Source organism: Ipomoea triloba, chromosome 14, assembly GCF_003576645.1.
Source record: "Ipomoea triloba cultivar NCNSP0323 chromosome 14, ASM357664v1".
NCBI lineage: Eukaryota > Viridiplantae > Streptophyta > Magnoliopsida > Solanales > Convolvulaceae > Ipomoea > Ipomoea triloba.
The window spans coordinates 17,057,219-17,070,410 of record NC_044929.1 but is presented as its reverse complement, the minus strand read 5'-3'; the positions used below and the strand labels follow the sequence as shown (position 1 = coordinate 17,070,410).

Below are 13,192 nucleotides of genomic sequence, written 5' to 3'. Positions count from 1 at the left end.
ATTGTTGGAAAAAATAACATAAAATGACATTTTAGCAGTCATATTATGGTACAAATATATGTGGGGTCCACTTTTGATTTGGGTCGGGTCAAAGTGGATTCGGGTTCTTATTAGTTAGAAGAAAAGTTTGATATATTGTACGCTCAAAAAGGATAATGGGTGAATGAGAAATTGGTTCTCAAAGTTGACCCATTTGAGTTAGAAAAAAGGGAGAGAAAAAGTTTTCAAATAGCTTTTGTCCCACATTGGTTTCGGAAGTGGGTTTGCACAACTACTTATACAAGAGTCTTTCTAAGGCTTATTGAAATGTGTAGTATAGAGGTTCTCTCTCGCGCACCAGGGGGGGTGCAAACCAAATCCAATTTTATGGTTTGCGTAATATTGTAAAATATGGTAATACAATTCATATCCCTAATACAATTGTAAATTAAAATATAATTATTACCATTAGTAATTCTAGTCTAGAATTGTGAATTATTAGGAACGTAGGGAATATATATTTTATTAGGAATTCTATTTTAATTTACAATTATATTAGGGATAGGAATTGTATTACCATATTTTACAAGGGATAGGAATTGTATTATCATATTTTACAATATCCCGTTTCGTAACTTTTCAGTCAAAATTTATCTACTCCGTACTCCGTATGATTAAGCACAACTCTATACACTATACCAAATTACCAATTGATTTTAATTTTTTTTCTTAAAAAATGGTAAAACTCGCAGAAAAATAATTAATTTTCTAAACTTTAAAAAATTCTGATAAATAAATACCTTAATTGTCAAGTAGTTTATAGCTCACTGTCACTTGGTAGCAGTGATGTTCGCCAAATCTTATGGAAAAATGAGTAGTCTTTACAAATGATACGGGGCGTTTTTCAGAACCCGAACACCCCCGTACGGCCTACCTTAACCCAAGGCAGTCAGCCACGCAAACCGAGCAGCGGATCGATTTGCAACCTTTGCCAACGTTAGTCAGATTTCAAGGGAAAACTCGTAAAGCAGCATAGTAAATAAAGTGAGCCAAACACACAAGGTTTCAGTCCGAAGACCACATATATTAATGCCAAAGCCGAACTAATATACAACACTCACCCGTCAACCAAGCACTTAGCCGACTTCACTCGCAACTCGCACCAAGCACCTAGGCAACTTGTCGGACAGTCCCATACCTGCTGACAAGGCCTCCTAACCACAAGGCCTCGTTCACAACTAGACTAACCCGCCTAGCACGCTACAAACTCTGTCCCTCTCGGACTATATAATATACAGCAACGAAAAATGATACAAGGAAGGCTATTTATAGCCCAAGGACAGTTACAAGCCAAAAACCGCACGGCCAATCAAACGCTGCCACCTTGCAACGCTCACATGCTCCGCACATGCCTTTGAACCGCCATCACATGTAGCTCACATGCCTTCGGCCAACCGCCTCACATGCCTTGCACATGCTTGTGGAACTTCCCCCTTGATCAGCTCAACCGCCCAACCGCCAAGCAGTTCGCACCATGGTCCGTCCAGACGCACACCGCTCTGGTCTGCAACTTCTCGCACTTGGTCCGCGGTTTCGCACCATCGTCGCAAAGGTCCGCACCAAGGCTGCTAGCCTTGAGCCGCGCCCATGCCGTTCCGCACCGGCATGCTCGCATCGCGTCGCGCCCAACAGTTTGGTCCGCGCTCCGCACTTTCCGCAACGGTCCGCGGCTGAGTCACACTGCACCGCAACGTTTCGCACCAATGCGCCCAAGTTCGGCCGCATTGATCCAGACTACGAACCAACACATGGGACTTGCGTTACTTCGCACCGATCGACCCTTAGAGTCAATCGCACCCGAGTCCAACGCCAAAGACTCGGACCGCTTTGTCTCGTCTTCGAACTCCGTCGCGCCATCATCGGCCACAACGTGCCAAGGACCGTGTCCGCGCCAAGTCCGCGACACGCCCACAAACGTGCCCGCGACTTAGCTAACCGATCGAACCCACCGGCTAACTATCTAAACCATGCCCTCTTCACAGTTTAGCCGTGACAAAACCCATCGCCACGCCCGTTCTATGGCTTTTTAGCCAAAACCATAGGCCGAATTTTAGGGTCGTAACAAACGAGGCCTTGTGGCTAGGCGGCCTTGTCGGCAGGTATGGGACTGTCCGGCAAGTCGCCTAGGTGCTTGGTGCGAGTTGCGAGTGAAGTCGGCTAAGTGCTTGGCTGACGGGTGAGTCTTGTATATTGATTAGGCTTTGGGATTAATATATGTGGTCTTCGGACTGAAACCTTGTGTGTTTGGCTCACTTTGTTTACTATGCTGCTTTACGAGTTTTCCCTCGAAATTTGACTAACGTTGGCAAAGAGTTGCAAGCCGATCCGCTGCTCGGTTTGTGTGGCTGACTGCCTTGGGTTAAGGTAGGCCGTACGGGGGTGTTTCGGGTTCTGAAAAACGCCCCGTATCAATTGGTATCAGAGCTTTAATACAAAATACGAGGATCGGACATGCCTAGAGCCCTTGAACATTTTGGGGGCCCCAATTATTAAACATGCATACATATTTACATATACTATACAGCAGGGCACTGCCTGCTGTATAGTGTATGTATATATAATTCTTTTTTTTTTTTTTTATAATTAGGCCCCCAAATTTGGGGGCGTAATTAATATATATATATATATATATATATATATATATATATATATATATATATATATATATATATATTTATTGTTGAAACTCTAGGCTTGTTTATCAATAGGCCTTTTAAGTTGATAAATTATTCTTGTATAAAGTAAGTAAATAATTTTTTTTTTAGAAAATATTCATTTGGGTCTGAAAAGCGTAAAAAGAAAACAAGAATTGAGCAACTAACTCAATCGTCTCAAAAGGGAGCTCTTGAAAATTTCATTACAAAAGAATATCAAATCGATGAGCAAAAAGTTGATGCCGAGAAAAATTTATTTGATGCTAATCTTCACGTGCTAGAAATCATGAGACTAATAATCATTATCTTGGTCATAAGATTCAAAATGAATTGACACTTATCTTTGCTATTGCGGTTAAAACAAAGGTCATAAAAAAAAATCAAAGAAGCAAAATATTTTTTGGTGATATTAGGTTGTACTCTTGATGTCAATCACCAAGAACAAAGAACAAATGTCAAAGCAACACAAGGGATTTCTTTAGAGTAGTGCAATGTATTTATACAATTGAACAACTATGATTTATATATATAAAATAATTGAAAAGGGACCCAAATTACGATGTCGCACAAGACCTCCATTTTTATTGGAACGGCCCTGCAAAATACATATTGAAGAAGGTGGTCAATGGTGGTAAACGGCGACAGTGACTGTCACAAGCAATATTGGAGAAATTTTAAATACAATAATATTTTATTTTGCTTTAAAATAGAAATAAAATATTACATGTAAGCACAAGTTTTGCTATGTCATTCTATTTTTACAAGTAACCGGCATGTTGATTGTAGGAATCTGATTCTCAAAAATCACAAAGAAAAATGGAAAATAATACAAATAATAATAATAATAATAATAATAATAATAATAATAATAATAATAATGTACGAAGGATAATTACAACCAGGAAATAAAACCACACAAGATTAAATAAACGTAGAAGCTGCTTGGGACGAATTTGGTTGATCTTGGGTTGGTTGGAAGCACGAGTCGTGTTGCCACTGTCCTTAAAACCTTATTTACCGCCTCCCGGGGTGCTGGAGCGTTGCGGCCTAGGTTTCCCAAGATAAAACGTACTACGACTCCTGCGTTTGAGCACACAAATTTGGAGCCCGGCGAACTAAAACGTGGGATAAATCGTAGATGGCTTGAAGTAATGGATGAGTAGAGTTTTGAGGAGGAAAAGTGTTTCGTGTGTTTTGTTGTGCTTGTTCTAAATTTAGCTGCTCACCAACGAATTATATAGTGGAGGATGGGATCATAAATCTAGCTGCTCACCAACGAATTATATAGTGGAGGATGGGATCATAACATTAAATCTGGCATTTAATTTCTCAAGTGTAACCTCCCTCCACTATTAATCCATTTAATTTGAGAAATTAATTCCGCCATTTAATCCATTTAATTTGAGAAATTAATTCCGTAATACCAAGAGTCATCTCCCTCCACTATTAATCCATTTAATTTGAGAAATTAATTCCGCCATTTAATCCATTTAATTTGAGAAATTAATTCCGTAATACCAAGAGTCATCTCCCTCCACTATTAATCCATTTAATTTGAGAAATTAATTCCGCCATTTAATCCATTTAATTTGAGAAATTAATTCCGTAATACCAAGAGTCATCTCCCTCCACTATTAATCCATTTAATTTGAGAAATTAATTCCGCCATTTAATCCATTTAATTTGAGAAATTAATTCCGTAATACCAAGAGTCATCTCCCTCCACTATTAATCCATTTAATTTGAGAAATTAATTCCGCCATTTAATCCATTTAATTTGAGAAATTAATTCCGTAATACCAAGAGTCATCTCTATCAACGGATCTAGTTGGTGAAAGGTGAGGTCGATCAACGGATCTAGTTGGTGAAAGGTGAGGTCGACTCCGCTAGCCGCGAGACAAGGTCGCTCGAGAGGTCACTGGAGGCGCACGAGAATGAGAGGTCGACTCCGCTAGCCGGCTAGCCGCGAGACAAGGTCGCTCGAGAGGTCACTGGAGGCACCCGCGAGACATCGAACTACCTCTTGCGATCGTTCGAAAGGCATAACTTATGATCTCGTGTGGTTCGTTCGAAAGGCATAACTTATGCCTCCCCTGCGCGCGAGAAAGAGCATCTATGCTATACAAGTTACATAGTCATAAAATCACCCTTGTATAAATAGTTGGGCAAATCTTCATTCCCAACCAATGTGGGACAAAAGCTACATAAGCTTTTTCCTCACCCAAATTCCATCTCAAATGGGTCTACTTTGAGAACCAATTTCTCATTCACCCATAATCCATTTTGAGCGTACAATATATGGATCTCTTCGTCTAACTACAAAGAACCCGAATCACATTGACCTGACCCAAATCGGATGTACACCCCACTTTAAATTGTACCACAAAATGACCACTTAAAATGCTATTTTTAGTGCTATTTTTCAACAATCCCCCACATGAATGAAAATTGTTTTCAAGGGAATTTTGAAATCGAAAACAACTGCGTTCAACGATTGATTCCTACATAGTAGAGGTAGGTGTAACCCTTTGAACCTTGCCTCGTGAGATCTGTATACTCTACTGGCTGTATGGTAGAACGCGATGTCTTTGAACCGACTGTCGTTTGTGTAGACATTGATATATCTCACACAGGAACCTTCCAACCACATCCTTTTCTCATGACTGTACTCATTTTGGTCGTGGGACACCGTTCCTGGTTTTGCAAGAGTTTCTAAAGAATTGAGCCATTTCAATTCTCCTTTGAAGCAACCCATACTTCTCTCTTTCATAGGTGATTCTTTCTCGAGTTTCCCGAAACTCAACATATGTCAATTGACTAGGTGCATTTGATTTTTTTTTTTTTATAAGTTTGGATGAGTGCTTTTAGATTTTTGTTTTGATTTTTTTGGTTCATATTGGTATTTTAAATGTCATTATATTAGGATCAATTGCTTTGATTGCTTGTTTTTGTATTTTTAAAACTTTTATTTCCATTTTAGTATCATAAATAACCAAACATTAATATTAGTAATCATTTCAATTCCACTCTACTACCAAACATGCAAAATATTTTCACTAAAACTCATTACCATTACCAAATATTTGATTTCCATTTCCATTCCGATTCCCATGTGCGAATCAAACACACCCTCCTTAATTTTTTTTTTTAAATTTTTTTTTAGCTTTGCAGGTCACTTATGATGGGGATAGTTGTTCCAAGTATCATTCTTTTACATTATATGTGTGAGCCAAACACACCCTTAGATTTTGCCCTTAGATTTTTATTTTCTTTAAAGTATGTTTGGAGCGCTTTGCAGGTCACTTATGATCGGGGTAGTTGTTCTAAGTATCATTCTCTTACATTATATGGGGTGGTGCTAGTTTAAAGGTTCATTTTCTCTCTTATTATGCATTCTTTTTATAGTTCTGTTGAGACTGTCGGTCCAACGGAAAAAAGAAAAGAAAAGAAAAATGGAAGAGAGTAAAACAAAGTACTTGATGCTTTTTTCCATTAAGATTGATAAACAACCAACCATTAACAGGGAACAAAAGCATCATTCATCACCAACATCAAAGACAAGCACATCCATTCCCCTCTGTTTATTCATTCAACTTCTCCGCAACCACCCTACAGTGAAGGAGAATAAACAAACTGTCGGGATAAGCTAAAAAGATCTTTCTCCTCGAAAGGAGAAGTCCACTCGAGCAACCCACCTCCCGAGGTCTCTGCTACACCTACTCCATCCTGCAGTCGAGGAATTGAAACCCCATTGGATAGAACAGGCCGCATAGCAGCAGCCTTCTTGGCACCAAGTCCAGACACAAAGGAATCATATGTACGAGAATTGTTTTGCATATATGAGGTCACTGAGGGCCATTGCCCTCCTGATCTCGATGATGATGACCCACAATCCAAACTCCAGTCTATGTTTGTGTAATCAAACTGCGGCATAGAGCAACCATTTTTCCAGTCCACAGGTGACGATGAGCCTGATGGAGGATTGGTGCCCAAGCCAGAGAAAAGTCCAAGAGAAGCTGCAGCAAGTGTCTGAGGCTGTGAACTACCTGTTCTATTCCACAAACTATTACTCCTGTTTGTTCCTGAGGATTCAAGTGAGCCATTACTTGATACAAGTGGCTGCTGCTGCTGCTGCTGCTGTTGATAATGAAGTTGGTTATACAATTGGTTTGTACTGACAGCGTTAGAGCTCAGACTCCTTGTGCCAGGGACATGTTGCATCAATCCATTTGGTTTTGTTTTTGTGGGCTCAAAACTATTAGGATACCAACCGGCAGCATTCCCAGGTGGAGATGAACTTATGCTTGAGGAGGGAGTCTGCTTTTGATTGATGGATTGGGGTCGCTGCATCACTATTACAGGTTCTCTTACACTTCCTAGCTGTAGACTCTTCAATTCATTCCCAACAGTCACATACCGGGCTTCTGTCTTCGCAGTTGGAGTTGAGGCTTGCAAAGGAGATGCCAAAGAATACGAAGAAGAAGGATTTGATCCTGCTCCTGTCCACCTCTTGTCATTAGGCACAATTAATTGCGGTGGTTTGGCCCACTCCAATTTTGGTTGAACTCTCTTCAATGATTGTGGATCTAAAGAAGAAGTTGCAGTGGCTGTAACTTTTGTATAATTAAAGTCTTTCTCATCCCTCTTCTGCTGTAGAGTAGTGGATGAGACTGCTTTTGCTGGTGCCCTTATTGAGTTCTGACTACCAGCTATTGGAAGCTTAGTACCACTCATGGTAGGAGGATCACCATTTTCTTCTGGCTTTGGTGGCACAAGAGGAGGTTCCTGCTTTTGTGCCCTCAAAGTTTCTTCAGCCTTTTCAAGATCACCTTCACAAGCAACTATAGCTCTTTCAACCTCCTGCCTGGAGCACTTATACCTAAGTTCCAAATCGGCAATTCGAGCAAGCTCTTCTGCTATATCAATTTTCAAATTACCTCCACCACTGATTTGATGTTCCTTTTGCTTGTCTGCTTCTTCATTTCCTTCTAACAGCCATGCCACTGATTGTTCTACTCTGCCTTCATTCAGAATAAGAGCCATTGTGGCTTGTTCTTGAGAGAACCCCATTGCCACAAGTTGCTGAGCAACTACTTCTACCTTTCTTGACATGAGAAAGCCGCTGCACTTTTCATGTAGTTCTTGTGCTCGCCTCTCCTTTTGGCGTTGATGTTTCCTCTCATTTTTTTGCCGGATTTTTTCCCGCTTGTCATTATCAGCACCAGGTACTGCATCTTGCTTGGGAATGAGAAGGGATGTTTTCTCTTTATGGTCCTCTGACTCACCAGACCAGCTACCATTGTTGGAAACAGAATCATACTCGGCAACATTTCCAAACAAGTTACCAATATGATCATCTGTCTCGTCTATGCCTCTGAAACGACCATTGACAAGGGTAGGAGCATTGAAAGATACAGGAGCTGAGTCCAATGAATGGAATGTTCCCAAAAGAGGATTGTATCCACTAGTTGGGATCCCACCACCTGCATTTGCAAGGCTTGAAGATTTTGGAGAGGTCTTAGGGGCTTCCTTGGCAGCCCTTTTGTCCTTGGACTTGGATCTAGATGCTGGAGACATATTCAATTTTGAAACCTACAATCAGGAAGGCAAATTATTCAGTTGGTGAATGCTATCAAAAGCAGGCAAGGCCAAACAAACTACGATCTAATATTCTAATGTAAATTCCACCATAAACAGTAAGCCTATTAGTCAGAAGACACATGTGTCAAGCACAAAAGGCAAACATCAGAATTCAAGTGAGCCACAATTGATAACCAAACCCAACCCAGCTGTCATCAGAAAGGCAGGTTGGTTTATAGAGACCAAGAAACTGTGGGGGTCAATTTAATTAAGAATTAGAAATTATTTTATCCCATTGAGTTTCTTACTCTTGGCCAATTTATACTTGTCAAGAGAAATGGACAACAACCGATAAGACATACCAAATGCGCAATGGATGCATATTTGGTTCCCTATTTAATTTTGCTGTGGAAGGATATCAGATAATATCATTCACTAAATGCATTTTGAGTTGCAGAAAAACTAATAATGAAAATTTATCTCCTCTATTATGTAGAGTTCTTAATTGGATGCATTGTAAACAAAAGGAATCACCAGATTCATCAGATAGGCTCACATTCAACAGCTTATAGCTTCGAACCCTCAGAACATTCCAAAACTTCTGCTTTATCATTCAGCTCTTCCCTTCCCCAATGAAAAGAAATTTTAAGAAAAATAGAGGGAAAAATAGTTGAAAGAGATCAAACCTCAAATAATCATCGAAAGTTGCACGAATTGCAACCTCCCCCTTCCCAAAAAAAAAAAAAAGGATTCCATGCAGATTCATTTCCAGCACATTCAAATTACATGTTTTTCTTACACCCTAGCATATCTGCACATAACTGGAGGTATATACGTATCTATCCAATTGCACACACAAACACACAAGCACATATATTATTTGCCACAGTCAACGACAGGCATCAGCGCCTCAGCGGCGCTAATCAGATGCCCAAAGCAGATCAGGACACACACATTTCCCTTCAATCAATCCTCAAATCCCCCGATTCACACCGACCAAAATCCCGAATCCAATAATAACACAAATGCATACATGGAAATGGAAAGGGAAATCTCATCTTCAACCAGAACAAAATCCGAAGGCTTATCAGAGAAATGACGGGATACATACCTGTTACAACAGAGCAACGGATGGTATCGGAGCGGTGGAGAAATGTACCGGAAAGGATTGTAGAGAGAGAGAGAAAGAGGGCAACCGGATTTGGGAGAGAGAGATAGGCAATGCGAGGCTGAAATGAAACAGAATTGACGAAATTAGGGTTTTTTTTTTGAAAATAAATATATATATCTATTTTTCTCTCGCAAAGTTAGATACAGAGATGTATGATGTATGTGTGTGGTAAATTTATAGAATTTATTTATTTTATCAAGTAAATAAAGCCAAAAAAATTCTAAGAAAAGAAAAAGATAAATGTGTGTGTGTGAAATACGGGGGAACAACACGTGGACTTTGATGGTGCAAATTTCTTTTCATTTTTTAGTTTTTTTTTTTTTTTTGAAAATTTTTCATTTTTTAGTTGATTGTTGCCTACTCATACTCTTTATTTCATATTTCTTCACCGTTAATTGATTAGGTAGTTTTATTGGACAATACCCATCACAAAATTGGATAATTAGGAGTGAAATTGGCAATAAAGGTAAATATTAATTGAATTGGATGTTGTGTCGTGATAGGGATATATGTCATTGATGTATCTTTATAAGGGTCATTTTGGGTTGTTTTGTGCTTAATTGAAGTCCTTTGTGATTGATTTGGAAAGAAAATGATAAGAAAATAGTTTTATTGTGTTGCAAAGACTAATGATAAGTGCATTTTAGTGTTTTGAAGGATTTTGAATCAAATTAGAAGCATACGGGCATTGATTTGAGGCTATTTTGGAAGAGTGTTGTAGCGGCAAGGCATTTGGGAAGCTGCACGATTATGGCAATGCATTTGGGAGTTGCACAACCTTCGCCACGGTCGTGGCGGTGAGCGCAAACTATTTAAAGACCGGCAAAGTTGACTTTTAAGAGAACAACTTAGACTTTAATTTTACATCTTTTAGTCAGCTCAAAAACTATCCCAATCTAGAGAGAGAAAGTAGTTCTAGGGTTCAAACTAACTTGACAACTTGCTTTAATCTTGGAGCTATTTTCTTGCTTGATTTTGATCACTTGTTGATTGATTGCTACTTTAGAGAATCCGAACAGCTTGAATAATTGTAAAGGGGAAAGGTGCAAAAGTCAAAGGGGAATGTGTCAACCGAAAAGAACTCCGAATTATTGTGGTAACCTTTAATTTCGCATTTATTAATTTTCGAAACAAGTAGGAAAATGGTTTCCACTCGAACACATTATTGCGCATGTTTGACACCATGATTAGACTCGCTTTTAATTTCTTCTCTCACCTATTTAATGAACATTTCACTTTTTGAGCTTTCTCTTTCCTTATCAGCCTAAACCTACCGTACTTATACTCAAAGAAATAAAAATACCTTTGACCCACGAAAATTTATGAGGCCATTTAAGTCCTTTAGTTGGTTGTAATTTAATTTCTCAAAACTCAAACTATCCGAAATTTTCTTAGACCTGATTCGTTTCCAAGGTTATTTAAATCTAAAACTCGGTCAATATTTGCACTCTTTTAGCAATCTTTGTAGATCTAAGGTGGTTAAGGGATCATCCACTAGATCAATCAAAAGAAGTGGAAGCTCCAATAACCAACATTGATGAAGTAGATAAACAAGCTCCTCCAACATATTTTTTGCCAGATCTAAGGTGGTTAAGGGATCATCCACTAGATCAAGTCATTGGAGATGTAAGGCAAGGAGTGAGAACAAGATCATCTATTTGTGAAAAGCATGATGACTTGCTTTCTTTCACAAATCGAACCAAAAGTGGTGGAAGAAGCACTAAGTGACCCATACTGGATACAAGTCATGCAAGAAGAGCTCCATCAATTCGAATGAAATGACGTGTGGGAGCTAGTTCCTAGAACTTCGCACCAAAATGTAATTGGGACGAAGTGGGTATTTAGGAACAAAATTAATGAAAGAGGTGTCATTGTTAGGAACAAGGCTTGATTGGTTGCCAAAGGCTATTGTCAAGAGGAAGGTACAAATTTTGTTGAAATATTCGCTCCATTGGTGACAACAAGTTGCGTGCATAGGGTGAAATGTCAAAAGATATTTGTATGATAAAACGAAAAGTCTGTGACTCCCCGAGTGTCGGTCTCGAAGGAGGGACGTGGAGGTATGTCAAACATTCGGGAGTTTACTTAATTGGATCATGCATAGGACTTGAGTGTGGTGAAGGGTGGAATTGCAAGTGAGAGTGTAGTTCATTGGTTGGTTTGAGTGCAAAAGAGTAGTAAAGTAAAAGTGATTTTGGGAATATGTAAAAGAGGTAGGGATTGGATAGTGTTCATGAATATTGCATAGTGAGAGTGCAAGGTCATGGATTAGGATTGCTAGGATATTGGCTATTCAAGAGTGTGTTGTCTTAGTCATTTTCCACCTTGTGTACTAAGGCTTCTTTGACTTAGGAGTGCCTTCAAGCATCCAAAGTTCTAAGAGGAATTTTATCAAACACTTAAGCTACACACTATCCTACTATTCTTAAGAAGTCCATAGGAACTTTGATTGTGTAAAGCTTTAAATCCTAACTCTAATCAAAGACATGAAAGAGTCAAGAGCTCAATCTCTCATCTAGATTGGCCAAATCCAAACAAGATCTCATCAAAACAACAATCAAAAGACAGGAATAGATAATCCATCAACACAAACTCATAGATCCAAGATATAGAAATAAGATCATCACAAAAGCAATATTCAATCACACAATCCAAATCCCTAGACTAAATTAGCTACTCATGATATGAAATGCAAGCAAAAGCTAATTTAATCCAAGAATAAGATTACTAAAATTATAGAAATGAAATAGAGATCACCTAGAGAGAAGAAGATCTTCAATCCAAGCTTGTTGTCTTCTACAATGGAGATTGATCTAATCTAAAAACTAAGAAAAAATGGAGAAAGTTCTCCAAGGGAAAAACTAAGAAAAGGGAAAACTAAAATTCTGGAATCCCCCTCTGGAAATTCATCAAAGGGGTTTAAATAGTCTCCGAAATGACAACCCTAGCTGAAATTCGCGCATCACGCCTCCACGCCTCTCACACGTGTGTGAGCGTGCATGGGGAGCTTCTGGAAAGTTTCCACGCTTGCTCACACGCGTGTGGCCTTCCAGTTTGGTCCTTCGGGGCTCTGCTTTTGCCTGGTTTGCTCTTTAAACTCATCTTTTGGTCCTATTTGCTCCCGGGGCTCCTGTTTTACTTCTTTTAAGCTAAAAATAGCTTTTGTGCATCAGTTAGTGATTTTCAAACATTTACGCACATAATTTACCAAATAAGGATGCTATAGAAGCAATAAAACACCCTAAAATGTGCCTGAAATAAGGGTATCTCGGAGTCTTATCAATTGGCAAAATTGGAAGCAATAAGGATTTTTCCTACATATGCTTCCTTCAAAGGCTTCAAAGTCTTCCAAATGGATGTCAAGAATGCATTCCTAAATAGGTTATTGGAAGAAGAAGTGTACGTTGAGAAACCACCTAGATTTATGGAAAATATGGGTGAAGACAAAGTCTACAAGTTGAAAAAGGCCTTGCATGGATTGAAACAAGCACCAAGAGCTTGGTATGACACCTTCTCATGTTTCCTAATTAATTTTGGATTCATGAAAGGTAAAGTTAACAAAATATTATTTCGAATCAAGGATGGTGACCATATCCTTTTGATGCAAATCTATGTAGACAATATTATTTTTGGTATCACCAATCCTTCTCTATGCGATAAGTTCTCTAAACTAATGAAGAGTAAATTCGAGATGAGTATGATGGGAGAACTCAATTATTTCTTGGGATTACAAGTCAAGCAAAGCAAA

General features: G+C 39.0%; 1 protein-coding gene across 1 annotated transcript; it reads right to left on the bottom strand.

Moving 5' to 3' along the window:
• Positions 1 to 6,156: 6,156 nt before the first annotated feature.
• LOC116004255 (GRB10-interacting GYF protein 2-like) lies at positions 6,157 to 9,536 on the bottom strand. The gene is made up of 2 exons (XM_031244225.1): positions 9,385 to 9,536; positions 6,157 to 8,285 (listed from the first exon to the last, which is right to left on the bottom strand). Exon 2 carries the CDS (start codon positions 8,268 to 8,270, stop codon positions 6,303 to 6,305), a length of 1,968 nt encoding a protein of 655 aa, XP_031100085.1. The 5' UTR covers positions 8,271 to 8,285; positions 9,385 to 9,536; the 3' UTR covers positions 6,157 to 6,302.
• Between the last annotated feature and the right edge of the window lie 3,656 nt (positions 9,537 to 13,192).